The sequence below is a fragment of the Peromyscus leucopus genome, chromosome 1, assembly GCF_004664715.2.
Source record: "Peromyscus leucopus breed LL Stock chromosome 1, UCI_PerLeu_2.1, whole genome shotgun sequence".
NCBI lineage: Eukaryota > Metazoa > Chordata > Mammalia > Rodentia > Cricetidae > Peromyscus > Peromyscus leucopus.
This window is the reverse complement of record NC_051063.1, coordinates 56,666,421-56,691,479: the sequence shown is the minus strand read 5'-3', so window position 1 is coordinate 56,691,479 and position 25,059 is coordinate 56,666,421. Positions and strand designations below refer to the sequence as shown.

At 48.7% G+C, this 25,059-nt stretch overlaps 3 protein-coding genes across 3 annotated transcripts; 1 reads left to right on the top strand and 2 right to left on the bottom strand.

The window, feature by feature from the left end:
- Positions 1-1,318: 1,318 nt before the first annotated feature.
- Cfl1 (cofilin 1) lies at positions 1,319-4,753 on the top strand. The gene is made up of 4 exons (XM_028892841.1): positions 1,319-1,461; positions 3,335-3,642; positions 3,843-3,919; positions 4,103-4,753. The coding sequence occupies exons 1-4, from the start codon at positions 1,459-1,461 to the stop codon at positions 4,213-4,215; spliced, it is 501 nt and encodes a 166-aa protein (XP_028748674.1). The 5' UTR covers positions 1,319-1,458; the 3' UTR covers positions 4,216-4,753.
- A 1,180-nt stretch (positions 4,754-5,933) lies between these two features.
- On the bottom strand, positions 5,934-24,958 carry Snx32 (sorting nexin 32). The gene is made up of 13 exons (XM_028892828.2): positions 24,623-24,958; positions 9,499-9,603; positions 9,152-9,262; positions 8,929-9,050; positions 8,636-8,759; positions 8,379-8,483; positions 8,139-8,244; positions 7,978-8,053; positions 7,741-7,780; positions 6,917-7,003; positions 6,666-6,825; positions 6,507-6,592; positions 5,934-6,310 (listed from the first exon to the last, which is right to left on the bottom strand). The coding sequence occupies exons 1-13, from the start codon at positions 24,755-24,757 to the stop codon at positions 6,257-6,259; spliced, it is 1,311 nt and encodes a 436-aa protein (XP_028748661.1). The 5' UTR covers positions 24,758-24,958; the 3' UTR covers positions 5,934-6,256.
- On the bottom strand, positions 16,373-24,703 carry LOC114709155 (non-structural maintenance of chromosomes element 3 homolog). The gene is made up of 2 exons (XM_028892830.2): positions 24,623-24,703; positions 16,373-17,176 (listed from the first exon to the last, which is right to left on the bottom strand). The coding sequence occupies exons 1-2, from the start codon at positions 24,658-24,660 to the stop codon at positions 16,471-16,473; spliced, it is 744 nt and encodes a 247-aa protein (XP_028748663.1). The 5' UTR covers positions 24,661-24,703; the 3' UTR covers positions 16,373-16,470.
- Positions 24,959-25,059: the final 101 nt, after the last annotated feature.

Below are 25,059 nucleotides of genomic sequence, written 5' to 3'. Positions count from 1 at the left end.
GGAGCCTGAAGCTGGCGCTCGGGCTGGGCACGCCCTCTGGAGTCTCATTCCCTAATAAGGACATCTAGGGCATCCCGCGGCCGGGGGCGGAAGGAGTGCGTCTCCAGGGTAACTGCGTAGCCCCTCCCCCGTTGCTCGGGAAACCGCGAGGCTCGAAAAAGGTGGAGCTAGCCAATTCTTTAGGCGGGGCACTTGGGAGAGGGGGTTCCAGCTTCTGCCGCCACCTGGAACTCAGCAGCAAAGCCTGAGGGCCGCGGGAGCCTCTGACTACAATCCCCGGCATGCTCTGCGAGTCGCCTCGTTCCCGGGGTTGCAGCGCATTTACACCCTTTATTCGACTTAAGGGGAGGTCAAGGGCCCCAGTTTCGTTTGCCTCTAACCTGCTTGCCACCTTGCCCTCTTTTCCTGCAGTGTGAGGCCATGATCATTGTCCGAGGTCAAAGAAATGTTCCTGAAGTCCCCAGCCCAGTTTATTTTAAGCTCTTGCTCCCACAGATTGTCTCAGTTTTTGTTAAAATAACCATAAACCTATCGACTTGAGAGATAAGTTCAAATAACTATTCCTTTTCTTATCGCCTGGTAAAGGAAATGTAAAGAAGTCTTTAATGCACACCTCTCCACCCTTCCCCCATGAATTATATTTGACCCAAGAATTTGTCAAATGTCTTTAAACAAAACCAAAACTATCGAACTTTCTTTTTTTTTTTTTTTGAGACAGGGTTTCTCTGTAACAGCCCTGGCTGTCCCGGAACTCACTCTGTAGACCAGGCTGGCCTCGAACTCAGAGACCCGGCTGCCTCTGCCTCCTGAGTCCTGGGCTTAAACGCGTGGGCCACCACTGCCCGGCTTGCTCTTAAACTGTTTATTGTAGCATTTTCCACCTGTTAAAATTTTATTCTTTGTTGAAATTTCATACAGTCTCTGAGGAGACAACAGTGACTTTCCACATGTCCACTGGCTTGAAGACACCGTTATACTTGACATTCTTTGGCAGCTGATTCCAAGCCAGTGATTCAGAAAAGTAAAATCTTGATCATCGGGAACCATAAATAACGGAAAGCCACTTCACTTAGGGAAAGAAAGAGACTCAGGACCTAACTATTTTCAGGCCATCTTATCAAGCCATGGGCCTCTTGCTCAGCCAAGCGTTTCCTGGTCCCTTGCACCAATGGACTCCCTCTCCGCGCAGCAGCCCCGCCTCTTGGCCTCCGCCTACTCCCCCGCGCCCCGGGCTCTGCGGAACCCAGGCGCAACTAGCGCCTCTGCGGTGCAAAATCCTTGGACTTCATTTCCCGTCGGCCCGCGCGGCGAGCGCCGGAAGCCCGCCCCGCCCCTCATTGTGCGGATCCTACTAAACGGAAGGGGCCGGGAGAGGCCGCGTTCAGTCGGATCCCGGCAGCAGCTGCGGCGGCTCAGTTCTTCTGTAGCTCTCCCTGTCTCCCTTTCGCTTCCGGAAACATGGTGAGCGCTAGGCCACTGTGCCCGAGGGAGGCGGTTTCGTGATCAGTCGCTTGCGCGCCGGGTGGGGTGGGGGCGGCGGAGCAGCGTTCTCAGTGTCCCCTCCCCCAGCGCCCCGAGCGAGATTAAGGGTCTTGCATTGAAGGGCAGGCCGCGCGTGCGCGCCCGTGGGCGCTGGGAAGGGCCGATTCGGACGTCGCTCGCGCGCCCCCTGGCTCCTTTCCCCTCCCCCATCCCGCTTTTGCGCCCGCGCGGACACTGGCCGTGGGGGAGGGGTCCAGTGTGCCCGGCCTCGGGCAACGCTCGCCGGTTCCTGATGGCGCGCGCTGGACCAGAGCACGCGGCATCCAAACCCTGCCCCGGGGCCGCTAGGGAAAAGCGCGCGCGAGCTGTCTGCGCGCGCCCCACCCAAGAGCTGTTCCTTCCCTCTCATCACCCTCCCTCTGCGGATGGGTTTGTCGCCACAGCAGGTGGCAGGGATGCCGCCGTCTGGAAGGGGCGGGGGCATCTTGGCTCTTGGGGGATGCCAGGGCTTCGTGGACCCGGTTGAGGCGCTGGCTCCCGAGACTAGGACCTTGCACCGCTAGTCGCGGAGTGAGTCCTTCAGCCCCTGTTCTAGAAAGAGCGATTACACACTGCCTTCTCTGTTCACTGGACTTGGGGCTAGGGCTGGAACGGCGCTGTGCACCAGCGCGTGCGCACATGCTTGGGCCCTGCCATCCCGGCTGCAGCTTTGGACGAACTAGGCCCTTGCCGGATGGGGCCGAGGGTGGAGCCGCGTTTAGGGAAGTGACCCAGGCGGGTACCGCCCGGAAGCCACCCAGCTCTTATGTTCAGCCTGAGGGCCTGGAAAACTGATGCTTGTGTGAACAGCCCGTTCTACCTCTCAAAGTTGACGGGGCTCACGCCTATTCCTAAAGGCGATTCTCGTGCTTTGAGACACCGTAGGTTCCGAGTGTCTCTTGGGGAGGCCCTGAGCCTAACCCAATCTCCTTTCCCCGCCTACTCCGGAAGCGGGTGAATCACGTGGCTAGCTTCCTCTGCAGTTCCATGGTTGGGGGGTTGGTTACAGATTTCTGATTGGGTCGTCCCCCAAGGCCATACAAAGTAGAAAGTTTTTGACGATTTGGGGCACTACAGCTTGACCTATTAATTTGTCAGTGATCTTTAGGGCTCTGCACCGCTCTTGGGTGATAGGGAGTTGCCCACCAGGGCCCTAACTGGGGTTTGTAATTCTCATGTTTGGGAGATCTTGGCGGGGAAGTGTCGTTTATGCGATGACTGTATTGAAGGCTCTGGTGGACTTAATGAACTGTTGAGCAGCTCTTGGTGTCTTTGTGAGGTTTTCTTCCCGTCTTTCTCGAAGATGAGTCTATGTTCCAGGTGCTCGGTCTCCCTTTTGTATCTGCCCTAAGTTGTCATTTTAATCTAGAGACTGAGTGGTGTCAACCCAATCAATAACCTACAGATTCTTTGAATTTGGTGTTCGTGACTTAGCAAAGGTTTGTTTTCTTTTGTTCGTTTGTTTTTTTAGAGACAGGGTTTCTGTGATACCCCGACTGTCCTGGAACTCAGGGAAAGACATGTTCCACCATTCTTGCTTATGTTTTCTTTTTAACAAATACTGTTTCTAACCTTTAATGGGAGAGTTGAAATAGATCATTGGCTCTCTCCCTTGCAAGGGGTTTGTCCCAACTAGTCCTTAGAAGATGAATTGTATGGAGAGGGGCACAGCATCTTGTGTCTGCGGGGACATTACTGGTTTTCTGTGACTGAGGGTGTACCTTTTGGTATGCTGGCTGAGGTTTCCTGTAACTGGAGAGAATACCCCAGAATCCTTTCTCTTACAAGGTGTATTATTTGGCTTGTCCCTCAGGCCTCTGGTGTGGCTGTCTCCGATGGTGTCATCAAGGTGTTCAATGACATGAAAGTGCGCAAGTCTTCAACGCCAGAAGAAGTGAAGAAACGTAAGAAGGCAGTGCTCTTCTGCCTGAGTGAGGACAAGAAGAACATCATCCTGGAGGAGGGCAAGGAGATCCTGGTAGGAGATGTGGGGCAGACTGTGGACGACCCCTATACCACTTTTGTCAAGATGCTGCCAGACAAGGACTGCCGCTATGCTCTCTATGATGCAACCTACGAGACCAAGGAGAGCAAGAAGGAGGACCTGGTGTTCATCTTCTGGTGAGCTCCTTGTTCAAGCTCTCCTGCCTGCTACCTCTTCCCTTTCTTGAAAGAGCTTAGCAGAAATCAGCCTAGGTTTGGGGGTCAGGGTTGTCACAAAATTAATGAGGGCCATGCTCTGTTGAGCATCCTGGGGGTTTCTCTTTCTTGACTCATCTGTTGCCTGGGGTAGCTGTAGCAGTTTCCTGCTTTGTCTTCAGGGCCCCTGAGAGTGCACCCCTTAAGAGCAAAATGATCTATGCCAGCTCCAAGGATGCCATCAAGAAGAAGCTGACAGGTAAGGATCCCTTCTTTGTACGCCCTTCTGTGAGTCACGACTGCTGTGTGGGATAGATGACAATAACGGGTCCTCCATTCTCCTGCCTGGGTGGTACCTTGTTCCTTCCATCTGCTCTGATGGCTGCTTCCCAGACACACACTCCCCACCCAGTGCTGCCTGCTCACTGTTCTTTCTCTTTAGGAATCAAGCATGAATTGCAAGCCAACTGCTACGAGGAGGTCAAGGACCGCTGCACCCTGGCAGAAAAACTAGGTGGCAGCGCTGTGATCTCTCTGGAGGGCAAGCCTTTGTGAGCCGCCTCCAGCCCCCTGCCTGGAGCATCTATCAGCCCCAGACCTGCTCATGGGTGTTGCAGGCTGCCCCTTTCCTGCCAGACCGGAGGGGCTGGGGGGATCCCAGCAGGGGGAGGGTAATCCCTTCACCCCAGTTGCCAAATGTCCCCCCCACCCCCTGGACCGTCCTCCTCCCTCCACCCTGACGGTTCTGGCCTTCCCAAACTGCTTTTATCTTCTGATTCCTCTTGGGTTGAAGCAGACCAAGTCCCTTCCCAGGCACCCAGTTTGGGGGGAGCCTGCTTTTTTTTTTTTTTTTTAACGACACCCCTACTCCTCATCCCCCCTCCATCCCATGCTGCCAACTTCTAACCACAATAGTGACTCTGTGCTTGTCTGTTTAGTTCTGTGTGTAAATGAAATGTGGAAATGACCCTCCCTCGCCAGCTGGTTGCCTCCCCTTCCCCTTGTTCTCGGCCACTCATGGAAGCAGGACCAGTAAGGGACCTTCAATTAAAACAAAACAAAACAAAAAAACAATAAAAAGGCTAATTAACAAGGTGGCTTTTTGGGTTTAGGGTTGGGGGGACCCTGTGATGGGGATGATTGGTAAGGATCAGTGGTTTTCCTGTGCTGTGCCTCTAGCCCAGACCCCAGTGACTGAGCCTCCTTTTTAAGGTGGGGTGCTGTGGTTGGTGGTGCCTAGGGGGTTGAGTCCAGAGTGTGTCACACCTGAAACTCACTGCTATTGGGTCTTCAAAGTGGACAGTGAGGCCTATTGATCCTCTTTCCACATATGGTTAAGTACAGTTTTCTCAGGTGATCTATTGAACTATTTTCTCCGCTTTTTAAGGTTCTGTTAGATCTCTGCCTTTCCTCCCCCTGAGGTGGCTGGCTCACCCTAGTGTCAGGTTCATTGGTGCTGTGAGCAGCTTAAGTTGGGCCTTTGGCCTCCTGTACTTGTGGCTGGAGTCCATTCAGGGTGGGTCAGCCAGGTGGAGCCCAGGACTTCAGACCCAGGTGTCTAGAGCCCCACCTCCTATTACTGGAGCTAAAGCTTTGAGCATTTTACTAGCATTTCTGTGGGTTCCAGCCTGTGCCCTGAGGAGTGCAGAAGCCGTGCTCTAGGGCAGGTGAACTGGGGTAGTACCCTGAGTTTAAATCTTCCCCAATCAGAGGTCTTTTTTCCCCCTTTATTGAGGTTTTATGCTACTACATGTTCCCGATTTCTCACTAAGGCCACAGACCCATTAGGGTTGGCCCATTTTACTCTTGTGTAAGATAAGATCTTAATACTGAATATTAGCCTTGTTTTTCTGCGGTGTTGAGCATTGAACCCAGGTGAGCACTCCTTACCTCTGAGCTATAGCAACCAACAGATTGATACAAAGCTCAAAAGTATAAACCTATCTTTATATCATTTGATAAAAAGCTGTGGGATGGACAGGAGAGATTGCTCAGTGGTTAAGAGTACCGGCTATTCTTCCAAAGGACCCAGGTTCAATTCCCAGCACCCACGTGGAGGCTCATAGCCATCTATAACTCCAGTTGCAGGAGATCTAGTGCCTTCTTAGAATCCCACAGGGACTGGGCACCCCGGTGGCAAACAAAAAAACTTAAGAATTTTTTTTTTAAAAAAATGTGGGATTGCAGGACTGCCTCTAAGTGCCCAGTGTGCGGTCTCCATCATGTCTTGTTAAAGGTGGTGTCCTGTGGAAAGTAAAGACAAGCAGACCCCCTGGCTGTAACACCAGGCTGTTTATTTGTAAAGAACAGATGGGAATTCAAAAGCCAGAGGTGGGGTGGAGGTGTGGAGACTTGACTCAGCCTGCTGTGAGGAAGGCTAGGGTCCCCGGAAACTGCTTACCTGTGGCCAATTGTGTCCCCCCATGCTGCCCTGTCAGGCATGGGCCAATTGTCTTTGGGCCTGGGTTTGAGGAAAAATAGGTTCCTGAGTGGGGTATGGCTACTGGCTGCTTTGGTGGAGAAGGGGGCGTCTCTATGGGGAGAAGGTAGAGGTGAGGACTTGTCATTGAAGGTCCCAGAGGAGCATCTTGTTTCACTAGGGCTCTCCCTTAAGGGCAAACAGGGCGTTCCGGAGAAGCAGTGTGCTGGCCTGCAGGAGAAAAGTCCTTTGAGGGCTGGTGCTGTTGTAGATGTTGCTCAGCCTCCTGGCCCCAGGAGAGGAGGCATTACCTTGACCTTAGGCCTGGGGGTACACTGCTGCTTACCACCCCCCCACCCCACCCACCGCCATGAGGAAGGAGCGTAACAGCGCGTGGAGGAGTAGGCAGGGAGTGGCCCCTCCTCACCTTGGCGTGTTTGAGCTCCAGCTCCGCCAACTCGATGAGATTCTTCCGGAAAGAGGAAACCCGGCGGGACTTGAAGTTCATGAGCTCTGCGGAGAAGAGTGAGAAGGAATAAGGACGGTCATTGTGGTTCACGGGGCCATGCTGGGCTTCAGGGCTCACCCTGCTTGGCGGAGTCGGAGAGGCGCTCAAAGCGCTGGCAGCACAGCTGTTGGTGGCTCTCTGCTGGTCGCACTTCCCGGTTCCTCGTACGAGCTTTGTCCAGTGCCCTGTTGGCATTCTCGTAGTCGGCCAGTGCCCGAAGCCGCCGGTACAGCAGGTCCTGAGGCCATCAGCACAGATGACTTGCCATGGGTTTTGCTGCCTGCCCTCCCCACGTGGCCTCCATCCCTGAGTACCGAGGGCCACCTCACCTTGGCTGCCTGTGAGTCTCGCATGTAGTACCTCAGCATGTCAGACAGCTTCAGGTCCTCATCAGAGGCGACCCGGCCTTCCAGCTTCTGTGTCAGGAAGGTGAGACTGGGAAGGGGCTTGAGAAGGGAACTAAAGGGCTGGAGGTCCTTCCTCTACATATCCAGGACAGAATGCTTGGTAACTACCGTGGGTCAGGTTCTGAGTTCAGAAGGCAGCCAGGGAAGTGTGTGTATGTGTGCACAAGCCTAGTGAACCAATACTCAGTTGGTTACACAGGCAAAGCAGAGTAGGGGGGCCATGACCAGATCACAAAAAACCCAAAGGGCACACTAAGGGCCCTGTATCTCGGGCAGGTTCGGAAGTGGACAAGGCCCTTGAGCACACATTCAGAGAGACTGGCATACTCCATGGACTTTGGAAAAGAGTTTGAGAATTATGTATCTCAACAGAATGTTGGTGGCTCAAGGCAGTCTTCCAGAGGTGTGTGGTGCTTTGTGCCTTGCTCCCACTCCTCACCCATTTCATACACTCACTTAGAACGGCATGCTTTTTGCATGTCCTTATTACTTTTTGTTTTTGAAAACAGGATTTCTTTGTTGTAGGCTTAGCTGTCCCAGAACTCACTCTGTAGACCAGGCTGGCTGGCCTCAAACTTCAGAGATCTATCTGCCTCTGCCTCCCAGGTGCTGGGATAAAGGTGTGCGCCACCACAGCCTGGCTCCATCCCATTTCTTTGTAAAGCAGTCTAGAGTGGGAGCCACCAAGCCTACCCATCCCAGAAGGCTCTCCACAGAAGTCCCCGAATGCAGAAGGCGGCACTTACCCTCAGTCGTTCAAAGAGCTCGGCCAGTTTCAGGAAGCTCCTGGGAGGTGGAAAGCAGGAATCTGGGAGCAGCTCAAGGCCTCCCTGTCCTCAAACCCTCCTCAGAATCTCTCCCCTAACCCCTTCAGAAGCTTCTGCACACCCCCTTTCCCCAACCTGGATTTCTATCGAGTGCACACACCTCATGGGTACACAGTATTGGAGGCACAGGGAGAGGATAAGGATGTGAGTCCTTACCTCTTGAGCTGGCTGACTTCCCGGCTTCCCAGACTGCTCAGTGCAGCAGAAATAGGTATATAGTCATCTGCCAGGCCTGTTGGAGGACAATCCAATCAGAGCCCCTAAATCTACATGTCAAGCCCCACCACCCATGGTGTGAGCCCCTCAACCCCTCATACACTTGTGGGCGTGCATAACCCGGTCAGCCCTCTGGCAGGTATCTCGGATGCGGTTGTGGTATTCTACTAGGAAGGTCCTCTCGTGCTCAAAGAAGTCATCTACCTCCTAACGGATGGAAAAAGAACACTTCTTATCCAGTTACCGGGAACATGGTGGCACCAAGGCCCAGTGTGTCACCATCCCCTGGCAGCCCAGGGTAGGCCCAACCGGTGGCTTCCCTCCCACAGCCAGAGGGTCACCTTGAGCCCTGATATGCCGGTGATGAGAACTTCATCTGCAGATCTGACGATGTTCCTCAGGAACCCTCCCAAGACCTCCTTCCTGTTCTTCTCCCGAACACTCAGCTAAGCACATGGGGGAGGGGAGGTGCTAGTGTGGGGCACTGGTACCTTCTACCCTGGTCAAATGCCACCCACACACAGGGAGCAAACTGAGAGATTCTCAGGCCTGATTCCCCAGCCCTGGTCTCAGATCCCAGCATTCTCAACCAGCTCACATCCTGGCTGTACTCCAAGAAGACAGAGAAGTTGTGATCCTGACGCAGGGTGGGATGGGCTGCCAGGCGCTGCAGGAAGACTTCATGCATTGCAACAGTCTTCTTAAAGATGGCCAAGTACTCCCTGCAGGAGTGTGGGCAGCTTGACAACCACACTGGGCTCCCATCATCACGGCTCCCCCTCGCCCTCAGCAGACCTGGGGCCAGAGGTCAGGCCCTCTGGACATCTGTCATAGTGGGAGAAGAACCCCTGGAGCTCTGGGGATGGGGAGGGCTGGGGCTTGGACACTCACGCCTCTAGCTCCTGCTTCATCTTGGCAAACTCTTCCCGCGTGATGGAGCTGTCTCCCTCACCCAACTTCTGCAGCTTTTCCCTTGAAGCCTCAAAGTCTGGCCTGGGAGGGGCTGGAGGAATCTGCTCAAAGGAGGGATGGATTGCCAAGGAGGCCATCACAGCCTGTGTCATAACCCGTGTCCCCAGGCCTGCCCTCACAGCCCAGCCCAGCCCCTCCTCACAATGAGGCCAGCATACTCCTCGTTGTCCACATAGGTGTCGTGTAGCCAGATGAATTCTTCATGCTGTCGAACCACTGAGAACTCAGGCTGGGCAAACTGAGGGAGGCCACTCTGGAAGCCCAGAGACCCGCATAAGAGCTCATCTCCCCCAAAAGCTGCCCTCACCAAACCTGCTCAGCACCCACTTTTGGCATTCCCATCCTGCACCCCATTTGAAACCTGTGATTTCCTTCAGGAAGGTGGGGCCTCAGCTCAGGGCTGACAGCTTCCTAAGGGGCTAGAAGCTAACTGGTTCTGCCTCCCATCCCAGGCCATCTGCCCATCTCCTGGCCAACAGGCCACCTTACCTTGGTTTGAACAGTGAACTTCACTTTGTCCCGCTCACTCACTGCATCAGAAATCTCCACCTGTAAGGAGCTGTCTCCCTGCAGATCCACTGGCATGGAGGAAGGCTGTGGGGTGAGAAGGCAGAGTAAGTGAAGCTGCTTTGTCCCCCTTGCTGTCCGGAGACCCCCGCTCAGAGCAGCACCATTACCAACCGAACAGTTCCCTGGCTCCCATCCTCAGAGGCAGGCAGAATGCCTTCACTGCTCTTGAAGGCCCTAAGTCCTCACGCCTGTCAGGTATGAGAACTGCTTCTTTACAGGACCTGAATGGGTTTTAAATTGCCTTTGTGCTGAGCAGTGGTGGTGCACATCTTTAATCCCAGCACTATGGAAGCAGAGGCAGGAGGATCTTTGTGAGTTTGAGGCCAGCCTGGTCAACAGAGCAAGTTCCTGAACAGCTATACACAGAGAAACCCTGTTTTGAAAAACTTAAAAAAAAAAAAAAAAAAAAGCCTTTGTAAGCCTGACTTGGTGTCTTGTACCTATAATCACAGTATTGGGAAAATGAGACAGGAGGATTGCTCTAAGTTTAAGGCCAGCCTGGGGTTAAATATAATATGAATTTCAGTCAGGCCTGGGCTACAGAGTGAGATCCTGACCCAAGCAAAATAAAACAGCCAGGAGTAGAGTTACAAGTGAGGGGGCCTGGAGTTCCAGGCTAGCGGGTGTGTGAGCTTCTCCTTCAGCCAGGCTAGCAGTGTTACTAGAGGAATGCACGGCAGGACTACACATGGGATTTCGACTTCTGTTACCCATTGAACAACATCTCATGCTCTTACCAGGGATTTGGATTTTTTTTTTTTTCTTTTTTTGGTTTTTCGAGACAGGGTTTCTCTGTGTAGCTTTGCGCCTTTCCTGGGACTCACTTGGTAGCCCAGGCTGGCCTCGAACTCACAGAGATCCGCCTGGCTCTGCCTCCCGAGTGCTGGATTAAAGGTGTGCGCCACCACTGCCCGGCTGGAATTTTTTTAAGACAGCATCTTACTATGTAGCCCTGACTGGCCTGGAGCTTGATATATAGATCAGGCTGGCCTTTAACTCACAGCAAGTCTTCTGTCTTGGCCTCGGTATTAGGATCACAGGCAATGAGCCATTGTGCCTGGCTTCCTATATTTTATATTACTACTACTATTATTATTATTATTTCTGTGGTGCTGGGCATGGACTCATGCCTCATACTTGCAAAGCAAATGTTCTACCACTGATCTAAACTCCAGCCTTAGTTATTTTATTTTGGTTATATACTTATTTATTTTTTGAAACAAGGTTACTCTGTGTAGCTTACTGCCTGCCTGGAACTCTATGTAGTCCAGGCTGACCTTGAACTCAGAGATCTGCCTGCCTCTGCCTCCCCAGTGCTGGGATTAAAGGCATGGGTTACCACAGCCAGCACTACTTTTATAAATAATTATAATACCTTGATAAATTAGTTATTAGTTTTTAGACTTTTTAGACTTTTTACTATTTTGTAACCTATAAGTTAAGTAAGTTTTACTCTTTCCTTTCCAGACTTTGTTCCCTGTTCCTGACTTACTAGTCCTCCACTACAATGCGTAAGAGGTAGGTACAGTGATCAAGGAAACCCTTGGTAGTTTCTAGTCATAGACCATGACTTTCCAGCTGGGTGTGGCAAAGCACACCATCACTTGGGAGGTGCAGGCACGAAGATCAAGAGTTCAAGCCCATAATAACTTCAAGAGACTGTGGACAGAGTTCAAGGCCAGATTTGACTATGTAGTGAGTTCAGGGCCAGTCTGACCCCCGTGACACACTGGCTCATAAAAAGAAAAGAGAGCTGGAGGGTTGGTGAGACAGCTCAAGTGGTAATGTCACCTGCTGCCAAGCATGATGATTCCAATGTGACCTCTAGGAACTCTTCAGAAGAATAGTTCAGGAGAAGGCAAGAATCGACTCCCTCAAATTTTCCTCTGACCTCCAATACTTGTGGTGGTTTGAGAGAAAATAGCCCCAAAGGGTGTGGCACTATGTACTGGGTGGTTTTGTGTGTCCACTTGACACACACTAGAGTCATCAGAGGACAGAGCCTCGGCTGAGGAAATGCCTCCTTGGGATCCAGCTGTAAGGCATATTCTCATTTAGTGATCAATGCTGGAGGGCCCAGCCCATCATGGATGGGGCCATCCCTGGGCTGCTGGTCCTGGATTCTAAAAGAATATGAGCTGAGTGAGCCATGGGAAGCAAGCCAGTAAGAAGCTCCCCTCCATGGCTCTGTTTCAGCTCCTGCCTCCAGGATCCTGCCCTTAATGAGTTCCTGTCCTGACTTCCTTTGATAATGAACAGCAATATGGAAGTATAAGCCTAATAAACCCTTTTACCCCCAACTTGCTTTTTGGTCATGGTATTTTGTCATAGTAATAGTAACCCTAACTAAAATACACTATTAGGAAATATGGCCTTGTTAGAGTAGGTGTGCCTTGTTGATGGAAGTGTGTCACTGTGGGAGTGGTCTTTGAGGTTTCCTATGCTCAAGTTACACCCAGTGTCTCAGACCACTTCCTGTTGTCTGTGAGATCAAGATGTAGCCCCTTTGGCATTCTTAGCCCCTTCTCCAGCACCATGTCCATCTGCACACTGCCATGTCCCACCATGACGATAATGGACTGAACCTCTGAAACTGTAAGCGAGCCACCCCAATTAAATGTTTTCCTTTATAAGAGTAGCTGTGGCCAGGTGGCGGCGGCGGCGGCGGCGGCGGCGGCGGCGGCGGCGGCGGCGGCGGCGCACACCTTTAATCCCAGCATTTAGGAGGCAAAGCAGGCAGATCTTTGTGAGTTCAAGGCCAGCCAGGTCTACAGAGTGAGTTCCAGGACAGCCAGGACTGTTTCACAGAGAAACCCGGTCTCAAAAAAAAAAAAAAAAAAAAAAAAAAAGGTAGCTGTGGTGGGACAGTGGTGGTGCATACTTCTAATCCCAGCACTTGGGAGGCAGAAGCAGGAGGATCTCTATGAGTTCAAGGCCAGCCTGGTCTACAGAGCGAGTTCCAGGATAGGCTCCAAAAGCTACACAGAGAAACCCTGTCTCAAAAAACAAAAAACAAACAAACAAACAAAAGTAGCTTTGGTCATGGTGTTTCTTTCCAGCAATAGAACCCTGAAGACAGAAGTTGGTACCAGGGACTGAGGTGACAGACCTGACCATGTTTTTGTTTGGAGAATTTGGACTTTGATACTTTGGGTTAGAAAAGCAATGGAATGCTTTAAGCACTGCCTAATGGGCCATGCTAGTAGGAGCATGGAAGACAGAGGTGCTGAGAGTGATTTGAACTGTGGGGCCTGGTTCAAGATGTTTCATAGGAAAAGAATTTTAGCATGTTGTCTAGAGATCGTTCTTGTGATATTTTGGTGAAGAAAGTGACTGCTTCTTGCCCTTGTCTGAAGAGTCTGCCTGAGGCTAAAATGAAGAGATTTGGATTAACTCCATTAACTGAGGCAAAGAAAGTGTCAACATAGCCTAATTGTGTGGTCAAATGTACAATTTTAGGAGAAAAGAAGCACCAGGGAGTGGAATGGAGCTAAATTCTGTGTTCAAGGGGATAAACAGATTAATAAATGAAATAAAGGCAGTAGTGACCTCAGGGCAATATACCACTCAGCTAAATTTCCAACTTGTGGGAAGGAATTCAAGAAAAGCTTAGAGCTGGGTGTGATAGTGCACACCTTTAATCTCAGTACTCAGAAAGCAGAGGTTGGTGGATCTCTGAGTTTTGAGGCCAGCCTGGTCTGTAGATCAGTTTCAGGACAGCCAAGCTTAGGCAGTGAAAGACACCCTCAAGAGCAGAAAGTGGCGAAGATGTAACTGAGTGAGGGGACCATGTTCCAGACCCACCCAGTAAGCAGCAGAATTTAACACCTTTGGCCACGTGGTTCTGGAGTTAAGAATAGAAGAAATGGGCTGTGGAATTTGCCTCTGTGACTAAGGAAAGCCACTGAGACCAGGCATGTGTCAGGGGTGTCCCTGAATGGAGGCCTAGAGAGACCATTTCGTGAAGCTGTGAAGAAGCCTGGATTGCCTTGGAGACCCCAAGATGTTAGAGATGCCAGAGTCATGGGATTACCTGCTAAGGAGAGCAGCTAACACGGAGCGGCACTATATGTTGGAAGTCTGTGATCTCCTTTTTTATTTTTATTTTAAAGGAGATTACAGTTAAGAGACTGTGTGAGCTGGGCACGAACACTTTTAATCCCAGCACTTGGGAGGCAGAGGCAGGAGGATCTCTGTGAGTCTGAGGCCAGCCTGGTCTACAGAACGAGTTCCAGGATAAGTTCCAAAGCTACACAGAGAAACCCTGCCTCGAAGAAAAAAAAAAGAGAGAAAAAGAGAGAGAGAGAGAGAGAGAGAGAGAGAGAGAGATAGATTGCATGAATCTAGGAAGAGGATTTGAACTTTAGACTTGTAAATAGGTTTGAGACTGTTATAGACAATGAGGACTTTTGAAGTTGGACTGAATGCATTTTTGCATTATGATATGGCTATAAGCCTTTGGGGGCCAGGGAATAGAATGTGGTGGTTTGAAAGAAAACGACCCCCAAAGGGAGTGGCACTATTAGGAAGTGTGGCCTTGTTGGAGGAAGTGTGTCACTGTGGGAGTGGGCTTTGAGGTCTCCTTTGCTCACTACACTCAGTGTCTCAGACCACTTCCTATTGTGTGTGGGGTCAAGATGTAGCTCCTTCTCCAGCACCATGCCTGCTTATATGCCGCCATGTCCTGCCATGATGATAACAAAGTAAACCTCTGAAACTATAAGCCACCCTAATTAAATGTTTTCCTTTATAAGAGTTGTCATGGTCATGGTGTCTCCTCACAGCAATAGAAACCCTAAGACACTTGTCATAGCACACACACCCAAAAAATAAATAAAAATGTAACTAAAAAGAAAACGGGCTGGAGATGGTTAGATGGCCAATGGTCAGGCACACTGGCTGACTTGAGTTCAGTTCTCAGCACCGATACTTACAACCATCTCTAACTTCAATTTCAAGGGATCCAGCGCCCTCTTCTGACCTCCTGACCTGAGGCAGGCACATGGTGAACATAGACACATGAAGGCAAAACACTCAAATGCATAGAATAAACCAAAATTAATTTTAAAAAGTTTAAAGAAAAAAAATGCTTTCAAAATTCAGTGCTGGGGCCAGCAAGAAGGCTCTGTGGCTGTAGTACTTGTCTTGAAAGCTTAACAGAACTATGTAAAGAGGAAAGGAGGAACTGGAGAGATGGCTCAGAGGTTAAGAGCACTGGCTGCTCTTCCAGAGGTCCTGAGTTCAATTCCCAGCAACCACATGGTGGCTCACAACCATCTGTGATGAGAACTGGTGCCTTCTTCTGGCCTGCAGGCAAACACGCAGCCAGAACACTGTATTCATAATAAATAAATGAATGAATGAATGTTTAAAAAAAAAAAAAGAGGAAAGGAAAGAAATGACTACAGAGCTGGTCTCTGACATGCCATGGCATCACATGTACACACACCCACACACAACAATTCTTAAAAAACAATAACCAAACAGAAGGTGTACTTACCTACCTTTTATCATATTAATGATGCTCCTTAGATGCCTGCTGATTTTTATCCAATTTCTCTCTCTTTCTCAGGATAATTTTGTGGATTTTCCTGTTACTCTGCTTTAATATTTTTATTTTGGGGTTCATGAGATGACTCAGCAGTTAAGAGCACTACTGCTCTGGAGTTCAATCCCCTGCACCCATATGGCATTTTAAAACCATCTGTAACACCAGTCCCAGGAAATCCTGTGTCTTCTGCACCAGATGTGAACACTGTGCACAGATATACATGCAATAAAACACCCATACACACCAAATAAAGTTAAAACTAAAGAGAACTGGAGTTCACGCACCCATGTCAGGCAGCTAACAACTATCTGTAACTCCAGCTGCATGGGACCCAACACCTTCTTCTGGCCTCTGAGGGTACCTGATTTCATATGCATATACCTACACACATAGAATTTAAAAATAAATACTTAAAATAAAATGGTTTATTAATATTAGTACTTGGTTTTGTGAGACAGGGTATTGCTATGTAGCCCAGGCTGGCCTGAAACTATGTAGCTCAGGCTAGCTTCCAACCCTAGTTAATTTTCCCACATTGCCTCCAGAGTGCTGAGATTAGAGGTGTGTGACCACCATGCCTGACTCCACAGCTTTCAGGAGGGGGAAGGGAGATCAGGAGTTTGAGATCAACCTGGGTTACACGAGACCCTGTTTAAAAATAACAAATAAAAAAAAAAAACCCTGCCAGGGGGTGCAACACAGGCCTTTAATCCCAGCATTCTTTTGGCAGAGGCAGGCCGATCTCTGAGTTTGAGACCAGCCTGGTCTAGAATGAGTTCCAGGACAGCCAGAGCTTCACAAGGAAACCGGGTCTCAAGACAAAACACCCAAATATCAGCAGGTGACCTGGCTCAAGGGGTATGGGTGCTTGCCACTAAGACTGATCAGATTCCCACATCCCACACTGTGGAAGATGAGCACTAGCTTCCATAAATTGTCCTGTGACCTCTATATGTGCATGGCACACATATGCATTTACACGCACCATGCACACACAATATCTGTAAATGGAAAATAACACATTTCTTTTTTCTTTTTTCTTTTTCTCGAGAGAGGGCTTCTCTCTGTAGCCCTAGCTGCCCTGGAACTCACTCTGTAGACGAGGCTGGCCTCGAACTCAGAGATCTGCCTGCCTCTGCCTCCTGAGAGCTGGGATTAAAGGTGTGTGCCACCACCGCCCAGCACAGGCACAGCATCATAGAATATCACAATTCTAACAGAAAAAATAAACTGAAACACATCTTAAAGATAATACATTTTAATAGTTATGGAAATATGCTTCTTCCACCCCCATGTTCCCTATTCTTCTGGCTTGTACTTGGGAATCCCAAGCATTTATTTCAAGAAGTCGGGGCTGGACCACTGGGTTCCGGTCTGACCCTGCTCTGTTCGTCCGCCAAAGCCTCACAGTACTGTGTGGGCCAGTCCTTGGGATCTTGCTTGTGGACTTTGGCCACAAATTTAAGAACTTTCATCTTACTGGTTTCCAGATTTGCTCGTGGCCCCCACTGGAGCTCACAGTCCACAGGGTCTGTGTGAGGTATCCTTCGGGACACCAGGTAGCGCTGTCTCACGAAGTCTTCAGTAATGAGTTTCTTTGGATCTCCGAAAACTGAATGCTTCTTGGTGGGATACACCCCCAAACGACGTAGAAAATCCCAGACTTCGGTTTCTGGGATGCTGTGGCCATTCATAAAGATGAGCCCTAAAATAATCATCAGGAGGCCGGTGGTGGGCGTTCCCTGGTTGCCTCTCACCTCGGCATCCTCCTCCACTGGCTCCAGGGCGTTGATGAGGATGTAGGAGTTGCTCTTGGGTTCGAGTTCTACCAGCTTGTACCCGAACACGTAGTGGAGCCGCTCGGCAGCCAGCTTGAGCAGGTCTGGGAAGACGTCCTTGTAGTCTCGGATGATGTGCTTCAGGATACCACTCCGCTTGATGGGGATCTTCCTCTGGTCCTTAATCAGCAAGAACTGCACCAGCTCTGCCACCTTCAACTCCAGCTGCTTCTGGGTCCGGAGTTCTGGGGCTGGGGTGGCCTGGGCCCTGCGGAAGGTCGTTGACAAGGTGCCTGCGGTGCCCTGCGAGGCGCCTGGGCGTGCGTGCCCACTCGGGACCTCCCCAGGGACACCTGGGCCACAGTGGCGGCCGCTCCTGGGCTGGGCACCAGGGCGGCTCCTGCTTCTCGGTTTTTGCAACATATGACCTGGCAGCGGAGAGACGCTCCTTTAACCGGCAGTACCGGGCAGCTGGGGGTCGTTTGCACAGGGTGCCCGCGAGGGGTGGGGGGCAGGGGCGGCCGGGGTGGGAGGGGGGCGCAACGACAAGCCAAGCTTCCTAGTTGGATTTGTGCTGGGTCTCATTGGCTGGTTTCAAATGCTGAGCACCTTGCATTCCTAGAATACTGCCTTGCTAAAGAACTACCATCCTGACACATTATCTCACTAAACTAACTTGATCATATTTTACAGTTTGCGTCCTGGTATGTCTTTCTCCTTTCTGTTGCAAGGCCGGGGATGGACCCTAGATCCTGCACAGGCTAGCAAGTAGCTATTGTTAAGGCTTGGTTTTTCTGTTTGTTTTGATTTTAAAACTATTTTAAAAATTTACATTCACTTATTTATTTATGGGGGCAACGTATGGCAGTCAGAGGACAACTTGGAAGGAGTCAGTTTCCTCCTTCCACCAGGTGGTTTGGGGGATTGAACTCAGGTCATCAGGCTTGGCAGTCTGAGCCAAACTGGCTGTCCTGTCCAATCCTCTGGAGTGGCTGGGTTTACTGGCATGAACCATCCATCACATCTGGCCTCTTCCCTTTTTCTTAAAATGTTTTTGACAATAAGTTTTCGTTTTTGTTCTTTGGAGTTCTATGTAGCTGATGACAGCCTCAAACTCTTCACCATGCCTCCATCTGCCCAGTGCTGGCCAATGTATGTAATTTAGGATATCCCATTTGCGGGCTGGCTAGATGGCTCCATGGGAAAAAGCACTTGTTGTAGAAAACCTGGTGGCCTGAGTTTGCTTTCTGGAACTGGAACCCATGGGGAAAGAGGAAACAGAATCCCGAAAGTTGTCCTTTGATCTCCACACATCTCTCATGGCAGCTCTTCTCTATCTCTGAAGGGACTCTGGCCGGCTTGGGTGTGGTGAGCATGGCTCTGGCAGGCCTTGTCCTTCTCCGCATTCCCTCTGTCTAGCTAAAAACCATTAGCTCACACTCCTAAAGCTGGCCCCAAGAATTATTCCCTTATTTGGCCACTTCCTCCTCCTCCTGAGGCCGACTACCAAGGTCCAGCTATCAAAGTATTGAAGCCCAGCAATCAAAAGCCCCTTTGCTTCATCTAATTAACATGCCCATTCAAAACACACCACCACATCCTAGCCCATTTCAACACATACCTCCCCTTTTCTTCTTAAATATTACACATGCGAGGCCATTTGTTGCTGTTTTTCCCAGCATCCACATGGCAGCTCACAACTGTCTGTAACTCTAGTTCCAGAGGATCTGACACAGTCTCCTGGCCTCCATGGCACAAAGCATAAATAAATATGGTGCACAGACACACATGCAGACAAAACGCTCATGCTCATACAATGGAACAAAAAATTGAAGTCAAAATGCCAGCAGCAGGGAGGAGAGGCAGGCAGACCTCTCTGAGTTTGAGGCCAGCCTGGTTGACAGAATTAGTTGTAGGACAGTCAAGACCACACAAAGAAACCCTATCTCTAAAACAAAAGCCAAAAACCAAATTAAAACAAAGCAAAAAAGATTAAAAAACTGTTGTATGGCAGAAATGGTGGCCCATATTTTTTTTTTAATCAGAGGCAGACCAATCTCTGTGAGTTCAAGGCCAGCTTGAACTTCTGAACTCCATGGGCACTTTTCCACACACTTGCATATACTCGGACAGATATAGAGACATTCACATAAATAATAAAAATAAATCTTTGTAACAAAATTAAAAAGGATAAGTGAGACACACTAAGCATGATGTAGAGGCATGAAATTCCAGCATCCAGTAGGTTGAGGAAGGAGAAGCGTGGACAGAATTCAAGGTAACCTGGGCTACACAGTGAGTCTGGGCTATATTATGAGAAAGAAAAGCAGGGGCTACAGAGCTGGCTGAGCATTGAGTAACCTGCTGTTCTTCCAGAAGAACAAATACGGTTCCCAATACCCAATACATCAGTGGCTTATAACCCTTTGTAACTCCAGTTCCAGGGGATCTGATACCTCTGGCCCCTGAGGGTACCTGTACTCACAGGCATATACCACATGCAGACACACACACCTATACATAGTCAAAAGTAATTTTTAAGATCTTAAAAAAGACAAAACAGGTGGGAGGCTGGGGTGATAGGTAAAGTGCTTGCTATATAAGCAGGGGGCAGGGGTGGGGATCCCCAGAACTCATATAAGAGACAGGTAGGCATGGTACAGCATTTATAACCCTAGCTTATGACAGGGAGAGACAGGGAATCTTCAGAGTAGGCTGGCTACCCAGGTTAGCTCAAATGGCAAACTCTGGGATCAATTAAAAGACATCAACAGGAGCCAGTGAGATGGCTCAGCAGTTAAGAGCATTTGGCTACTCTTCCGGGAGATCCAGGTTCAATGTCCAGCACCCACACGGTGGCTAACAACTGTCTATAATTCCAGTGCCAGGGAGTTATAGCACTGATTGACACAGTGCACAGGCATCATACAGGCAAACACCCATACATGTAGGGAGCACTCCTGCAGAGCTGCAGCTGGTTTGATGTGTGTGTGTGTGTGTGTGTGTGTGCGTGCGCGCGCGCGCGCGCGTGTGTGCGTGTGTGTGTGTTAGCACCTGGCTTTGATCTGCCTTTTGTGACTGCTTACCTTTTGTCTCCAGTACCTTTCCATTTGAAACATGTCAATCTTGTCTAGCATTTCCTAAGAGTGCAAAGCCTGTGCAGTACTTGGTTGGGGGAGGACTTGGCAAACCAATAGGTCTCCTGACTGAGACTCTGCATTGGCATGGTCCCTTTGGAGAACTTAGAGAAGAGGTTTGGGTGGAGGAGACTGACTTGCTAAAGATGGGAACTGGGTAACAATAAAAGCCCTTTGCTAAGTGACAGTGAGTCAGTCTGTGAGAGCCGATCCCCCTGCAGCTGAAAAGGCTAAAAATTTCATCCTTAGAGGGCATCTGTGTCTCCTTTCCTCAGACCTGCTTGAACCCACAGCCGTTACAACACATACACATGAAATAAAAGTAAATATTTTGAGCCGGGCTTTGGTGGCGCACGCCTTTAATCCCAGCACTCGGGAGGCAGAGCCAGGCGGATCTCTGTGAGTTCAAGGCCAGCCTGGGCTACCAAGTGAGCTCCAGGAAAGGCGCAAAGCTACACAGAGAAACCCTGTCTCGAAAAAAAAAAAAAAAAAAAAAATATTTTGAAAAAAGACATTAACCTCAGGCCTTCCACATGCACAACCAATACACATTTGAACATTGAACTCACAATACACACATAGCAGGAAAAAAAATGGAATCAAGAAAAAAATGCAAAGTAAGATGGTAAGGTTTTAGTCAACTATATATGGGTAATTTCAATAATTATAAATGTCCTAAACATTTCAATTAAAAGCCAAGCATTTACCTGTCTCAAAAAGAAACACAAAAAACAAAAAACAAAAACCAAGCATTCCAGATGGGTATGGTGGCTCAAATATGTAATTCCAACCTTTAGGAGGCTAAGCAAGAAGGATTACCAAGTTAGAGGCGAAACAGGATTATAGAAGGAGACCCTATCTCAAAAACACAAAAATGACATTCTGTAGTTTAAAATAAACTAATATGAATTTTTCTTTTCTTTCTTTTCTTTTTTTTTTTTTTTTTTTTTTGTTTTTTGAGACAGAGTTTCTCAGCCTACAGAGTGAGACCTTGCAAGTCAGGATGGCTGAACAGTCTAAGATTCTTCATTCAGAGTGAGACTTTGTCTCAAAACAAAAAACAAAACAAATACAAAAGATAGTGTTGCGGGATAGTGATGACACATGCCTTCAATCCCAGCACTTGGGAGGCAGAGACAGGTGGATCTCTGAGTTCAAGGCCAGCCTGGTCTACAGAGCGAGTTCCAAGATAGGCAGTGCTACTCAGAGAAACCCTGTCTCAAAAACAAAAACAAAAACCCACCAAATAAATAAATAAATAAATACAATAATAAAAATAAAATAGAAGATACTATCTATATGAACAAGTTTACCTCAAATAGATTTGGTGATTTTTCAGGGTTTGGACAAATTCCTTAAAAAAAGGCAACCTTATCAAATCTGAAAAAAGTATCTGTAGACTTGCTTATAGGAACTAAATGTGCAATTTAAAACCTCTGTAGCCGAGTGGTGGTGCACGCCTTTAATCTCAGCACTTGGGAGGCAGAGGCCGATCTCTGTGAGTTCGAGGCCAGCCTGGTCTACAAAACAAGTTCCAGGACAGTTAGGACTGTTACATAGAGAAACTCTGTCTCAAAAAACCAAAATAAATAAATAAATAAATACATAAATGAATTAATTAAATTAAATAAAAATTAAAACTTCTTCAAAGTTATCTCTAAGTGTAGATATGTCCATAGCTAAATCCCTTGAGGCATTCAGGGAAAAATATCTTTTTATTATATTTGATTTATCTGTTAGTGTGTTCATGTGTGTCATGTCATGTATATAGGTAAGAGGACAGCTTGTAGGAGTCTCTCTTTCTATCATGTGGGTCTTGGGATCAAACTTAGGTTATTAGGCTTGGTGGCAAGGGCCTTTGCCCACGGAGCCATCTCACTGGCCAGAAATGTCTTTTCTAAAAGTTTCTTTGAATTGACACATTTTTACATATTTTTGGTTACAGTGATGATAATTTGGTATATGTATATAATGTGAAATGATCAAATCAGGGTAATTAGCATTTTCGCCTTATTTTGGTTTTTCAAGACAAGGTTTCTTTGTGTCGCCCTGGCTTTCCTGGATCTCGCTCTGTAGACCAGGTTGGTCTCAAACACACAAGAGATCTGCCTGCCTCTGCCTTGCTGGGATTAAAGGCGTGTATCACCATTGTCCAGTGAATTTACATCTTCGTAAAGATTTGTCATTTCTATGTACTGAAAACTTGCATAGGCTTTTTACAAGAAATGGTCCTTGTTGTTTGTTCCGCTCTTTGTTTCATTTTGAGACAGAGTCTCCTTTTGTGGCTCAGGCTGGCTTCTACCTCACAATGTAGTTGAGAATGATCTTGAACTCCTGATCCTTTTGGCTCCAACTCCTAAGTGCTAGGATCACAGGTTTGTGCCACTACACCTGGCTCCAGTGTGACATTTGAACATGTACATAAACAGTGTGTAAGACTGGATTGGTAACAGCATATCCATCCTTAGACTTAGACACGCACACGCGCACACACACACACATACACACACACACACACACACACACACACACACACGCGCGCACACACACACTCACACACATACACACTCACACACATACACACACACATACACACACATACACACTCACACACATACACACACACGCACACACACTCACACACATACATACACACACATACATACACACACACACACACACACACACACACACACACACATCATTTCCTTGTGCTGCTGTCTCACCTTTTTTTTTTTTTTTTTTTTTTTGGTTTTTCGAGACAGGGTTTCTCTGTGTAGCCCTGGCTATCCTGGAACTCACTCTGTAGCCCAGGCTGGCCTCGAACTCAGAGAGATCCACCTGCCTCTGCTTCCCAAGTGCTGGGATTAGAGGCGTGCACCACCATTGCCTGGCTGTGTCTTACCTTTCTGTTATTTATTTTTTCTTGTCTTTAATAAGATTAATTAAATATTTTATATCGTTACACTTTCTCCTTGATTATATTTTTGCTTGTATTTATCATCATCATCCTTTATTATTTTTGAAGTGCTAAGGCTCAAACTGGGGACCTTGCTAGGCAAGCAATGTACCACTAAGACACACTTTCCAAGTCTTTTAGTGTTCCTTTTAATGTCTCTACATTTAATTTAAATTTTTAAATTTTATATGTATGTGTGTGTGTATGAGTATGCACATGTGAGTGCAAGTAACGAAGGTGGCCAGAAGAGGGCATCAGAGCCCCCGTAGCTGGAGTTATAGGCAGCTGGGAACCTCCTGATGTGGGTGCTGAGAACCAAACTCAGATCCTTTGCAAGAGCAGCAAGAACTCTTAACCACTGGCCCTCTCTCCATTTGAAAGATGCACTTTGTGAAGGCATAAATGAACCTACAGGATGAATATTAAAAAGGATTTTTGGAAAGTATGGTCCCTACAAATCTGGAGTACACTCATCAGTTTAATAGTCCAACATACTCTCAGAACATATAGTAACCCATTTGATAATAGTAACAACCACAACAATACCAATAACTAACACATATTTGGCCTTATGATATGCTTGGCATTGTTCGAATAAAGAAATACACTTATGTATGTATGGCAGTCTCACACTGTAGCTTAGGCAGGCCTCAAACTGGTGGTAATCCTCCTGCCTCACCCTCAAAAGTGCTGGGATTACACTTGGCTTCTAGTCACTTTATAAACATATTCTAAGCATATTTGTATATATATATATACATATGTATACAAATAACATATGTATGTATATATATTCTGCTTTTGAGGCAAGGTCTCACTACATAGCCTTGGCTGGTCTAGAACTCTCTATGTAGACCAGGCTGGCCTTGAACTCACAGAGATTTTCCTGCCTCTGCCACGCCCAGCTATTTATACATATTTTCTAATTTGAACATATGCGAACAGAAAGCCAGGTTCAGCCCCTCTTATTCCTCCAAATTCCACTTGAATCCCACTCTCAACTTCTTGGATTCTCTGACGGTCCCAAGGCAGGCTTTTTGTCCTCACTCCCCGACTCCCCTCCTTCAGACACACTAGCTTCTTGGTGCAGAAAGGCCCCTAGTCCCCGGCTTCCTTCTTGATGTTTATCTCTACTCAAATCTACTTCGCTTGGTGACTGCTTCAGGGAAATGTGACCTCCAGAATGGACCATCCAGTTCCATCCCCTACCTGTGCCACAGCTCACCAGAGCCTCCAACCCTACCTCCAGGGCCTATTTCTGCAAGTTCCCAAACAATGAAAATCCTCAATAACTACTGAATGAGGCTGAAAGGGAAAAAAAAAATGGAGAATGAATGGATGGTCTTATAAATATATGAACACAAATACACAGGCGAGCCTGTAAACTCAACAGGATTCTCTCTCTCTGTCACTTGCAGACTGCCTTGTTCTCCCCATCAAGCCAGTACCGAGTTGGTCCTGGGGAGGGGAGGGCGTAACAATGACGGGTCCGATTCCATCTCTGCAGACCGAGGTAAAACCCTGATTATGCGGAGGCCCCCGAAGGGCCGCCTTCCAATGCTTGGTATGGGATGGTGGCGTGAGGTGGCGCAGGAAGGGGTTGTGCTCCTTCCTTTACCTTACGCTCTTCCCCAGCCTCCTGATGTACTCCTCCATCGTGCTCCTCAGCTGGGACGCACAAGAGGTGCTCCGACAGCTGGCCACAGCCTGCGCGTTCCAAGAGCTTGGATGAGGGGCCCTGTGGGGATCCCATCAGCTGAGCGACACTCTGCCACCTCCCGGCCGGGTCCTGCAGCCTGCAGCGGCTCCTGACTGGCACCGGTCTACCGCGAGAGCTGCTATTGGCTGTCAGGCCTGTCCATCCTGTGCCAGCTTTTAAGCGGCGCCAGAGAACCGGTCCAGGATAGGCCAGAGCCGAGCCGCTCTAGGGTCACAGGGGTCCCGTGCCGGTCCCGTGGGCGGACCCTACAAACGCGGCCGTTCCGGGCCCCGCCTCCTTTTAACCCCGCGCGCGGCTGCACATGCGCACTAGTCCATCTTGGCGCCACCGGGCGG

Excerpts from the sequence above, each read along its gene's own strand:
- Cfl1 (XM_028892841.1), top strand. Across the intron at positions 3,643-3,842 it reads GACCTGGTGTTCATCTTCTG|GGCCCCTGAGAGTGCACCCC; the intron begins GTGAGCTCCTTG and ends CTTTGTCTTCAG. Across the intron at positions 3,920-4,102 it reads CATCAAGAAGAAGCTGACAG|GAATCAAGCATGAATTGCAA; the intron begins GTAAGGATCCCT and ends CTTTCTCTTTAG.
- LOC114709155 (XM_028892830.2), bottom strand. The coding sequence starts at position 24,660 with ATGGAGGAGTACATCAGGAGGCTGGGGAAGAGCGTAAG. Across the intron at positions 17,177-24,622 it reads AGGCTGGGGAAGAGCGTAAG|GGCCCAGGCCACCCCAGCCC; the intron begins GTAAAGGAAGGA and ends GACCTTCCGCAG.
- Snx32 (XM_028892828.2), bottom strand. The coding sequence starts at position 24,757 with ATGGGATCCCCACAGGGCCCCTCATCCAAGCTCTTGGAACGCGCAGGC. Across the intron at positions 7,781-7,977 it reads GAAGTCAGCCAGCTCAAGAG|GAGCTTCCTGAAACTGGCCG; the intron begins GTAAGGACTCAC and ends TCCACCTCCCAG. Across the intron at positions 7,004-7,740 it reads AGCTCTTTGAACGACTGAGG|AAGCTGGAAGGCCGGGTCGC; the intron begins GTAAGTGCCGCC and ends TTCCTGACACAG.